The sequence below is a fragment of the Penaeus japonicus genome, unplaced genomic scaffold (genome assembly GCF_977035675.1).
Source record: "Penaeus japonicus unplaced genomic scaffold, GWHDUDI00000001_assembly GWHDUDI00000031, whole genome shotgun sequence".
NCBI classification, from domain to species: domain Eukaryota; kingdom Metazoa; phylum Arthropoda; class Malacostraca; order Decapoda; family Penaeidae; genus Penaeus; species Penaeus japonicus.
Window position 1 is genome coordinate 25,451,397 of NW_028234433.1, and position 12,500 is coordinate 25,463,896.

The 12,500-nt window shown below is 46.2% G+C and overlaps 1 protein-coding gene across 1 annotated transcript in view; it reads left to right on the forward strand.

The window, feature by feature from the left end:
* The window catches only part of unc-5 (netrin receptor unc-5), a gene marked incomplete in the record, with an annotated part of 398,147 nt that overhangs the window by 32,067 nt on the left and 353,580 nt on the right, over positions 1 to 12,500 (forward strand). The window contains 1 exon segment of the mRNA XM_086556058.1: positions 5,518 to 5,671. Within this exon segment, the coding sequence (XP_086412184.1) occupies positions 5,539 to 5,671 (133 nt within the window).

Sequence of the window (12,500 nt, forward strand, 5' to 3'; positions counted from 1 at the left end):
GTGTGTTGAGGTGGGAGAGTTGAAAAGGAAGAGAGAGAGAGAGAGAGAGAGTAGAGGGCGAAGAGGAAGAGGGAGAAGAAAAAGAAAGTGAGGAGGGGGTAGAGAGGGAAAGGAGGAGACAAAAGAGAGAAGACGAGGGACTAGATAGGGAGAGAAACAAAGAGAAGGGAGAAAGAAAACAAAATTAATCAAAAGAGAGACAGAGACAGAGACAGAGACAGAGACAGAGACAGAGACAGAGACAGAGACAGAGACAGAGACAGAGACAGAGACAGAGACAGAGACAGAGACAGAGACAGAGACAGAGACAGAGACAGAGACAGAGACAGAGACAGAGACAGAGACAGAGACAGAGACAGAGAAAAGAGAGAGAAAGAGAATCAAGACAGAGACAGAGAAAGAGAATCGAGACCTCCTAGCCAAGCGAGAGAGAGAAACACGAGAATTTGTTTTGGTTGATTGTGCAAGTGCATTAGCGGGTCGGGAGGCAAGGTAAAAAGGGGAGGCTCTGTTGATTAACCCTTTGCACGGCGGACGAACCTGCTTTTGAAGTCGCGTTTAAAAGCGGAACGCCACGCTTGTGCGTTTCGGGAGCCTAAGTGAATGCAGATTTGCTTGCGCTTGTTGTACTTTGTCTCCGATTCTGTTATTTACTGCGCTCTTTCTTTTTTCATTTTGTTTATTCTGTTTTGTTGATTTTTGTTTTTTGTTTATTTTCCTCCGCTTTTTTTTCTTCTTTTCTTCTCCTTTGTTTTCTTTCTTATTTTCTTCTCCTTTGTTTTCTTCTTCGTCTTCTTTCTCTTCTTTTTCTTCTTCTTCTTCTTTCTCTTCTTCTTCTTCTTCTTATTATTATTATTTTATTACTCCGTGGGCGGGGGTTAAGTTTACGAATAGAATATAAATAAAACTGAATATTTTAAGAGCATGTAAAAGTGGCTTTCAAACACATTTTATTATTATTGTTACTACAGCCACAGTAGTAAACATATATATTTTTTCTTCTTCTTCAACCTCTTAACATTTTATCAAGCTTTTAACATGTCAGAAAGACGAAGTCGAAAGAAATCGTTTGTCACTTGTTTTAACGCACCGAGAAATTTGATCCGTTGTAGATCACACTTGTTTATGGGTTGCTGTTGCCGTGAGTCAGGGTTGCTAGTGCCACTTCTAAATACTAGTAGTGAGTGAAGGGTCTGGTTAGTGATGGATGGATGGATGGATGGATGGATAGATGAGGTTGGGGTGGATGCGTGTGTGGTATTTTTTGTTGTTTGTTTGTTTGTTTGTTTGATGTTGTTGTTGTGATGTGATGGTGGTGTTGTGTAAGAGAGTGGTGGAGTGTTTTGTATTGTTTTTGTGTTGTGTTGTGGGTGATTTTGGTTGTTATTGATTTGGTTATCAATTTTTTATGTTTATTCATTTATTTGTTTGTGGTTGAGTGAGTTCCGTCACTATTTTTAACGGAATCGCAGCGTTCGAGTTACACTCAGAGCGCCGAGAGCGGAACCTGTGGGTGCCATAAATCAAGGTGTGGCACAGTAGCCATGAGAGGAATGGAGGGAGAGGAGAGGAGAGGAGGGGAGAGGAGAGGAGAGGAGGGGAGGGACCAGACAGGAGGGACCAGACAGGGGTCATAGTACCGGCGACCCTCCCCCCTCCCTCCCTCCCTCCCTTCCCCCCCTGAGTGCCAGGTGGAAATTGGTTGCGATGCCCCGGGAGGTTTCGGTGAGATAAGCCCCGCACCTGCCCCGCTCAATATGCCCAGAAATCCTGCGAGAATTTCGAAAGCGGAGCAAGGAGGGTCGGGTCGGTCGGTCGGTCACTGGCGGGGCCGATCATTAGATGGGGCGACTTGCAGGAAAAACTCGCTGCCGAAGCGCTAGATAATTCGGATTTCTTTTTTTTTTTTTTTATTCTTTTAATCTCGATTCTCCTTTTTTAAATATTTTTTTTCTTCTTGTTTTATTTTTTTATTCTTGATGTTTTCTCTTTGTTTTTCTTCACCTCTTTCGTTTTTTTTTTTCCTCTTCTTTTTTCTTTTCTTTTTATCCTGTTCTTCTTCTTTTTCTTATACTTGTTTTTTTCCTCTTCATTTCCATCTTCTTCTTCCCCTTCTTCTACTTATTTTTTTTCCTCTTCTTTTCCATCTCTTTTCTTGTTCTTTATCATCATCTTGTTCGTTCGCAGACCAGATGATTCTACCTTTTTCAGTCACATTTCTCTTTTCATTTCCACTTCTCTCTGTCTTTTTTTTTTAGTCTTCGCATTCTTCGATTTCTGTTAAGTTGTCGACCGCGGGTCATCCCTGTTGCAGTTACGATGATGTGCATTCCTTCCAATCAACGGTCTTCTTGATTTTTTTCAGTCTTCCATATATTATTTTTTTCATATATATATATATATATATATATATATGTATGTATGTATATATATATATATATATATATATATATATATATCTCTCTCTCTTTCCTCTCTCTCTCTCTCTCTCTCTCTCTCTCTCTCTCTCTCTCTCTCTCTCTCTCTCTCTCTCTCTCTCTCTCTCTCTCTCTCTCTCTCTCTCTCTCTTTCTCATCTCTCTCTCTCCCTCCCTCCCTCCCTCCTTTCTTTCCCTTTCTCCTTTCTCCCGGCGGCGGAATGCCTGGTGGCAAGCGTGTGCTTTCGGTAGCATTATGCTTGTCATTTACCTCCCGGCCAGAACTTCTCCCGCGGTAATATGTGTTAATGGACACACCTCTTGCAAGCACACCTCGTTGCTTTTGGGAGGAAACCCGTTCAACTGCGTGCTGCAAGAGGGGCTCTGATCGTAAGTGTCTTGAGAAAGTGATGTTGTTTCTTGAAGATTGGAGATCGGGTTAACTTGATTCGCGCCTACGCTGTCGGTGGGGAATGATTTGGGGTCGGTTCTTTCTCTCTCTCTCTCTCGGTCTCTCGTTTTCTCTCGGTCTCTCGTTCTCTCTCGGTCTTGGTCTCTTTCTCTCTCGGTCTCTTGTTATCTCTTTCATTCTCGGTCTCGTTCTCTCTCTCTCTCTCGGTCTCTCGTTCTCTATCATGCTCTCTCTCTCTCTCTCTCTCTCTCTCTCTCTCTCTCTCTCTCTCTCTCTCTCTCTCTCTCTCTCTCTCTCTCTCTCTCTCTCTCTCTCTCTCTTTCTCACTCTAACTCCCTCCCCTCCCCTCCCTCCCTCCCTCCCGCCCTCTATCCCTCTCTTAGCTCTCTCACCAAAATCCTCCTTTCCCTATCTCTCCCTCTCGCTCTCCCCCCTCCCCCTCCCTTTTCTCTCGCTCAGTCACCCCACCCCCCTTTTCTCTCTTGACGCACGCCCACACGCCAATCAGTCCGACCCCGTACGCCAACGTGGGTGTTCCGCCGACGACGGTCACTCATTTGCGATATTCATGGCACACACCCTTCGCTTCTTCTGTTGTTTTTTTCTTTCTTTCTTTCTTTCTCTCATAAGGGGGGGGGGAGGAGGGATGAATGGGGGGGGAAGGGGGGTTGTTACATCGTGACCGCCCCTTGCGCCGTCACGGAGGCAATTACGAATGACGTACCGACGATGGAGTTACGTCGACGTGCGCGTGACGTATGGGCTATGGGGGCTTGAGGGGTCGGGACGGAGGGGGTGGGTGTGGGGGTGGGGGTGGGGGTGGGGGGTGATGTGGATTTGTGTGTGTGGGGGGGGGGTGAGTAATGAGGGAGAGGAGGATTTTAAAGATGGAGGGGAATGAGTGAAGGGATTGAGAGAGGAAGACGGGGGGGTAGGGGGATTAGAATATTATATATATATAATATATATATATATATATATATAATATATATATATATATATACATATATATATATATATATATATACATATATATATATATATATATACATATATATATAATATATGTATATATATATTATATATATATATATATAAATATATATATGTATATATATGTATATATAATAAATATATATATATATATAATATATATATATATATATATATATGTATATACACATACATACATACATATTATAAATATGAGAACAGCTGCTTATGTTACGTAAAAAGAGGAAGAGGAAGGAAGAAAGAATCACAAGAAGGGAAAGAAAGAAAAAAAATGAGAGAAAAAATAACGGATAAGAAGAAGAGAATATTAATGGTTTAATCTCGACTACAAGCAAGTACTGGTTTTCATTTTAATTAGATAGGTAGCTTAATATATCAGGCGGTGAAACTGGGAACCGGTATCTGGTTGCTACCGGGTTACGACCGAGAAATTTGTGTTCCGTCGGCATAGGTCTTGCGAGCTATCAATATCTATCTATCTTTCTATTTATATATATATATATATATATATATATATATATATATATATCTATATATATATATATATATATATATATGTATAATGTTATGTATGTTGTGTGTGTGTGGGATGTGTTTGTTGGTGTGTTTGTGTTTTTGTTGTGTTGTTCTATCTTTATTTGTGTCACCGTCGTCCATAGGTCTTTCGAGCTTATCAATATCTATATATATATATATATGTGTGTGTGTGTATATATATATATATATATATATATATATATATATATATATATATATATATATATATATGTGTATATATATGTATGTATGTGTGTTTATGCTGTTTGTTTGTTTGTGTATTTATTTATTTATATACTTATATTTTAAGATAACTATGATAAAGAAAAGTGAATATTTCCCTATCTACCCTATCTGTCTTATTGCTATTATTATTTCTGCTTCTGCATCTTCATCACACTCTTTTCTTTCCTGCATCTTATGTTGTTTTCGACACATTTTATCAATCTCGCGGAAGATAGTAAAGCGATCCTGTATTTGTCACTCCACCCGGACTCACGGGGGCGATAATAAAGGAGGAGGCAGAGGCCAGTATTATTGTTATTGTGTTTGTTATCGTCCGGGAGTCACGGTGGAGTGAGACAGACGAGACGGGATGAGGTGGAGTGAGTGAGATGAGGCGGGACGAGGTGGAGTGAGACGAGACGGGACAAGATGGAGTGAGACGAGACGAGACGAGGGGAAATGAGACGAGACGAGACGAGGTAGAATGAGACGAGACGAGGCGAGGTGGAGGGAGATGAGATTAAATGAGTCGAGGTGAGACGAGACGAGAGGAGGCGAGGCGAGGTAAGGTGAGACGAGACGGAGGGAGATGAGGTGAGACGAGACAAAAGTGTGACCGAGATGAGATTAGACGAAAGACAAGGCGAGATGTGACGAGACGAGATGAGACGAGGCAAAACGAGATGTGACGAGACGAGACGAGACAAAACGAGATGTGACGAGACGAGACGAGGCAAAACGAGATGTGATGAGACGAGACAAAACGAGACGAGATGTGACTAGCCGTAAGACGAGACGAGACTATACGAGACGAGATGAGACGAGATGTTATCTTCGTCGCGCACGAAGGAAATTCCGCGAATCTCACAGCAAGAGGGTAATAATAACCTCTCCCGTGTTTATTACTTTCCAGATGTGAGGGGAGGTGGGCAGGATGGTGAGATGGGTCCATGGCGCCCCCTGCCCCCCACGGCACCTGCTGCCCGTCCTCCTGCCTCTGCTGATGCTGTCGCTGGCGCCCCTGGCACCCCCCGCCGCCGCCGAGCCAGCGCCCGGACAAGGATCAGGTCAGTAAAGAGAGCTTGTTCCAGGATTATTGTTCTTCTGTTGTTCCAGGGCTATATGTTGTTTTTATTTATTTTTTAATTAATATATTTTTTAGAGTTTCTTGTTTTGTTCAGTTTTTATTTATTTTTTATTTTTTTCTTAAGAGTTACGTGTTTTGTTCGTTGTTTTCGTTTTGTTCCTTGTATTTCATTCCATTGTTCAGAATGTTCAGAATTGTTCAGATCCTCCATCGTTAAGAATTGGTTCATATTCCCGCCAGTGTTTTTAATTAGGTTGTTCCATTGTTTCTCCAGCGTTGCTCGGCATCGTTCCAGTATTGTTCCAATTGGGTGTTTTCTCCCGCCACGTCATCGCTGCACCGACGATATCATTATCTCGAGCAATCACTTTCTCCAATGCTATCTCCTTTGCTATCATCATCATCATCATCATCACCACCATCAATGTCGGGGAAGGTGTTGTCAGCTTCACATCTGCCACCGTAATCATCACCTTCACACGACTGGGAGTCAAAATTGCCACCTGTAAGCTACACCACCACACCCCTACTCCCACCCCTACCCCCCCAACCCCCTAATCCTACACTCCTCTCTACACCCCGCCTTTCTTCGGCATCGTGTTCGCTCGTTCATTAATACCTACAATTCCCCCTCCTTCTCCTCCCCTCCTTCCCTCCTCCCTTCCCCCGGGCTGCCCCTCTCTCTATGTCTTAACTAATTTCTGGTTCATTATCTCCTCTTTTTCTTTCTTTTCTCTCTTTTCCTTCTGATTTCCCATCTATTTCCCCTTTTTTTCTTCATTTTCATTCTTTTCCCACTTCCTCTTCCCATCCTTTTCCTTTCTTTGTCTCCCTTTTTCCCCTCCCTTCCCTTTCCATCCCTCCCTCCCTCCCTCCAACCAGTTTCGCGTCAATTAAAGAAAAGAAACGAATTCTAGTGTTTCATAGGTTCCGGATATCTAAGGATAGTGTTGATGGTGACCTTTATCAACACCTGAACATGCAGTGTACTATACTCCCTCCCCCCCTTCCCCCATATTCATCCCCTTTCGACGTCTACACCTTCACCCCCCCTCCCCCCTCCCCCCACCTTTCTCTCGACCTGTATGTCTTCACCCGGCCCCCTTCCCCCTCCCCCTCCCCCCCGCCCTCCCTTCCTCCCTCTCTCCCTCCTCCTATTCTCCAGGTCAGAGATGCGAGACGCCCATGTATTAGATGGCTATCACGCAAACCCTCTGGAAAACTCTCTTTGCTCAGTGAGCTCGACTGATTTTGGTTACGTCACACCCAGCCTGTAACCTACTTGGCGTATTATTATTATTATTTGTTTTGTTTTGAACGCTCTCAGTAGCCTGTAACTCTCTTCCCCCCCTCCACCTTAAGTCCCTCCTCAACCCCCACAACTCTCGACCCCTCAACCCCCCATCCCCCCTTCAATTCCCTCTACTCTACGCCCTCAACCACCCCATCCCCCCTTCAATTCCCTCTACTCTCCACCCCTCAACCCCCCGTCACCCCTCTTCAACTCCCTCTACTTTCCGCCCTCAACCCCTTCCTCTCCCCCCATCCCACCCCACCCCACCCCCACCATGAGAGTGACTAATCCGTTTGGGCGAGCCTACAAATCCCCACCCTGTAATTAATTCCACGTAATGATAAAAAACACCAACACGACCGTAGCCCATTCTGCCGCGCGGAACCGCCCCGCCAATACATGTAATTTGGGGACTAGGCCTACGTACTTCCGTAGGCCCAAGAACACTAGCCATTACCCCTTTTCTTCTTTCTCTCCTCCCTTGTTCCCTACCCCCTACCCCCCCCTCTCTGTGTTCCTAATCCCACCTGCTTGTTCCTCTATACCTCTTCTCTCTCACGCCCTTTTTTTCCCTCTTTTCTCCTTCTTCTTATTCCCTACCACCTCCTTTCTCTCTCCTCTTCTCTTCTCCTTCTTTTCCTCCCCCTTTTCCCAATCCCCTCTACCCTTCCCCTTTCTCCCCCAGCTTCTCACCCCTTTCCTCCTCTTCACCCCATCCCACCTTCCCCTATCCCCACTTCCATCCTTCCATTATCCCCCCTTCTCCCGTCCTTCCCCCACTTCATCCCCTTCTCAGCTTCCCATCCCCTTCTCTCCCTCCCCTTCTTCCCCCCATCCCCTTCTCTCCCTCCCATCCCCTTCTCTCCCTCCCCTTCTTCCCCCCATCCCCTTCTCAGCTTCCCATCCCCTCCCCCGCCTACCCATCCCCTACCCCTCTTCCCCCGTTCCTCGCCACCCCCACCCCCCACCTCCCCTTCTCACTGTATACAGCCACTTGCTTTTGATGTTTATGTGATGATATAAAGTGATGATGTGATAGTCTTTGGCTGACACCTGCTGAGATCAGAGAATGCCGCCCATGTTGCACCATGTTGCACCATGTTGCATCCTTCGTGTAGTATGTGCCTTGTTGCTTGCATCTTTATGGCTTGTTTATAACGAGCTTTTTTTTTCTCCTTTTCTTTTTACTTTGTCGGAGGAGGAATACTACGTTACTTTTTTTGTTTTTTTTCTTATTATTCGTTTCTTTTTTGTCGAGGATGGTGGGAGGGAGGGAGGGAGGGAGGGAGGGAGGGAAGGAGGGAAGGAGGGAGGGAAGGAGGGAGGGAGGGAGGGAGTAAGGGAAGAGGTATGATTAGCGATACCACCTGCGTAGAGAACACATGTTTTGCCTCATGCCTGTTATTCCTGGACACCTGCGTAGCCCAACCTTGACATAGCCAGCCGGTAGTCGTAGCCTCAGGGAATATTACATCCTTTCCATTTCTTATCCCGTAGCAAAGAGTCTTAGCGAAGAATCCTAGTAAATAACGCTAATTGAAAAAGATTGTCTGGATGGAATGCTAGCAGATACATCTAATAAAATATTCCTGTGAGTTACGACCAACAAATCCAGTAAAACAAATTGCTCACTCACTACTTCTGGCGACTATTACTAACAAATACTTTTTTAGTAAGTGCTCCAAACTTAGAGCATAAACAAATACTATTTCTAACAAATACCTCCTACAAACGTACCTATTTCTAACAAATACCTCATACAAATTCACTTATTCTAACAAGTACCACTAACAGATGAATATTTCTAACAAATACCTCATACAAATTCACTTATTCTAATAAATACCACCAACAGATGAATATTTCTAACAAATACCTGCGACAAACGCACTGCCACGAACAATAGCTGTGGACAAACACTCGCAGTAACAGCTGACAATTACTTTCGACAAATTGCTCCTCACAAATACAACCAAACAACCCCCCTCCCTGGATAGTCTCTCTCTCTCTCTCTCTCTCTCTCTCTCTCTCTCTCTCTCTCTCTCTCTCTCTCTCTCTCTCTCTCTCTCTCTCTCTCTCTCTCTCTCTCTCTCTCTCTCTCTCTCTCTCTCTCTCTCTCTCTCTCTCTCTGTTTCTCCATTTATGAACTTATCTCCCCACGGATAACTCGACACTCTTCCCCCATTTCCTTTCGCTCACCAACCCTACCCCCTCCCCCTACCACTCAACCCCCCCCACTCCATCCCTACCTCAACCCTTACCCCCGTCCCATCTCCCCAATCCCTTCCTACCCCAACCCCCTTCTACCCCCATCCTTACCTATACCCCCTTACTCCCCACTCCTACCCCCACCCCCACCCTCACCCCATTCTCTATATGTGCGCCACCTATTAGTCCCATTAGCCATTCCGCTGTACCTGCGGACGAGAGACAACGTTTGCCAATTATAAGTGCGGACGCAGATGGGCCGAGACGAGGGAGAAGGAGGGGGAGGGAAGGAGGGAAGGAGGAGGAGGGAGAAGGAGGAGGAGGAGGTGGTGATGGTGGTGATGGAGAGAGGGAGAAGGAAAGGGAGAGAGAGAGGTAAAGGTCATGGAGAGAAGGAGTGGGAGAAAGGTGAAGAGAGGGAGAGGAAGAGGGAAGAAGGTAGAGAGGAAAAGGGATGGTGTGAAGGAGATAGATAGATAGATAGATAGAGAGAGAGAGAGAGAGAGAGAGAGAGAGAGAGAGAGAGAGAGAGAGAGAGAGAGAGAGAGAGAGAGAGAGAGACGGCCAAGTGCTAGATGCGGTTTGATAGCGCCACAGACGGGGAATTAGCGCGGACCATTGCTAGTGTCAGATGATGATAATAGATGGCGTTGATCTAGATGGCGTGGGTTGGGGTTGGGTGGTTTGGATGTGGATCGGGATGCACGCTATCTTGAAATAAGCTTTTTTTTTTGCCTCTCAATCTGGTGTGTCTGTGGAGGTTGTAAGGGAGCTTGTTACTCCTGTTTGATTTTATCTTCTTCGTCTACGTCCTCTTATTCTTCTCTCTCTCTCTCTCTCTCTCTCTCTCTCTCTCTCTCTCTCTCTCTCTCTCTCTCTCTCTCTCTCTCCCTCTCCCTCCCCCCCCCCCCCTCCCCTCCCCCCCTCCCCCCTCTTTCCTTCTCCTTTTCCCTTCCTCTTCCTCTCCCTCTCACGTTCCCTTCCTCCTCCTCTCCCTCTCCCTCCATTCCTATCTCTCATATTTTCTTCCTCCTATCCAGCGGATATTTCCATAAACGTTCCTCTTAAGATGCCGAAGAAGAAAGAAAGCTGCCATTTTTTTTTTTATCTCGTAGAGCATCCGAGCGCTGAGACGCTCTGTCGTGACACACGCAGAGTAGTGTCTGATGTGCTTTAATGATAGTCTGCACCCGCGCCGACCAGTCCAAAGTGAGCCGCCTGATTTGGGAACGTTTGTATTAAATTTACACCAGAGATTTCGCGTTTCAAAAAAAAAAAAAAAAAAAAAAATCGCAAACACGCGCGAAAACACACCGGATGTGTTTTGTTTTGTTTTTCTGGACGGAGCGGGGAAAATGGCGGGAAAAAGCGTAGAGACCGCGGAAACAAATCATTTTTATTCTCTATAAACTATATAGATATGAAATGCAAACATACATTTAACCCAGTGAAACGGTAATACAAATAGTAATGAATAAAGGTTGTTTTGTATGGGGATTCATCACAATCTCGTTATTAGATGGCATTTTTGCAAGAGCAGAGAAAGTGTTGGAAGAATGATCGTATTTCGTCAAACGTTTGTGACGGGAAAGGAGAAGAAGAGAAAAAAGAAGGGAGGGCGAACGGGAAAAGGAAGAGGGAGATTAGGGAGAAGGAAAATAAGAAGGAAAATTAGAAAGGAACAACCATAGGCATCACCAAACGCGTTTATTTGCGACGTCACGTAGCTACTCCTTCTCAGACTAAAAGCTTAAAAAAAAGGGTGAGAGAGAGAGAGAGAGAGAGAGAGAGAGAGAGAGAGAGAGAGAGAGAGAGAGAGAGAGAGAGAGAGAGAGAGAGAGAGAGAGAGAAATAGAGAGCGTGGTGGGGGGTGCAGTGAGGAGATTTAAGGGAGATAGAAAGAGGGCAGAAGAGTGAGTGAGGGGGCGAGGTAAGTGGGGGGGGGGAGAGGTTACGATGAGCTTTCTCCATGGGAAATGTTATTGAGCCGATTAACCTCACCAGAAGCCGTCGGTGATGATAGCTTTGGTGCGGCTGCCGGCCTGCCCCAGAACCGCCATCATCATCTCCCTGCAAGATATCACAGAGAGGGAGGGACCCTGGGGGTGGGAGAGGGAGGGAGGGAGGGAACCTTGGGGTGGGAGAGAGAGGGAGAGAGGGAGGGACCTAGGAACGGGGGAGTGAGGAGGGGGGGGGGTTCGTGAGGCAGGGAAGCATACTTTCTGTACTTTCTTTTTCTATCTTCTCTGATCTTCTTTGCTTCTCTTTCTTTTCTCTTCTCTCTCCTGTTCCTTTTTGGTCTGGCTCGTGTTCTTCACTCTTTTTTTTCTCTTCTGTGTCTTCTCTTTGTTCTTCTCTCTTTCTCTTTCTCCGCTCTTTCCTCTCCAACCCGCCTTTCCTTCTTTCTCCTCCTTCCTTGTGTCTTTTCAACTTTCATCTCCTGCTTTCCTACGTTCTCCTTATTTCCACCCCATCTTCCTCCATCTAGCTATAATAACTATTCTTCCCTCGCTCCCTCCCTTTCTATCCTCTCACTCTCTCTCCCTCCCTCCATCCCGCTCTCCTTAGCTCCCTTCCTCTCTCCCTCACTCCCCCCTTCCTCCCTCACTACCCTTCCTCTCTATCTATCCACACGCCCACCTTCCCTCCTTCCCTACCCTCCCTTCCTTTCTACCCACCCAGCCCACCCAGTCCCACCCTCGAGCCTCCGAAGATGACTACCTGGCCGAACCCACCTGGGAGAACCCCTCCCCCCCACACAGCTGTTTCATCTCACGGGGGGAGGGGAGGGGAGGGGAGAGGGGGCGTAGCAGAGCGGGGCGGGGCGAACACCTGCGCACGTCGGGGTGCCTCTCGCGTCCGGCGTGACACTCAGGAAGTGCCAAGGGGCCTGTCGAGTCCCCAGGGGGCCGGAACTGACGTGTCGATGTCGAATTCCCTCCCGCACGAGGCGAGGGAGGGTCGAAAGGACAGGTCGAGCACCGCCGATCTGTGCGTCAGAGGTGCGTGTCCTCTTCCCAGGACTCGCATACTCGCACTCGCACTCGCACTCGCACTCACACTCGCACTCACACTCGCACTCACACTCGCACTCACACTCACTCGTAGGACAGGACGAGTGCGAGTCTGGATATTTTTTTCTTTATTTATTTTTTATTTTTCGAAAGATTCTTAAGGCGCGATGTGTATATTTGTGTGTAGATATAGATGGATAGGTAGGTTGATTGATAGGTAGGTAAATAGACATGTAGATGGGAGATAGATAGATAGAGATAGGATGATAAATTGGTAAGATGGAGAGATAGAC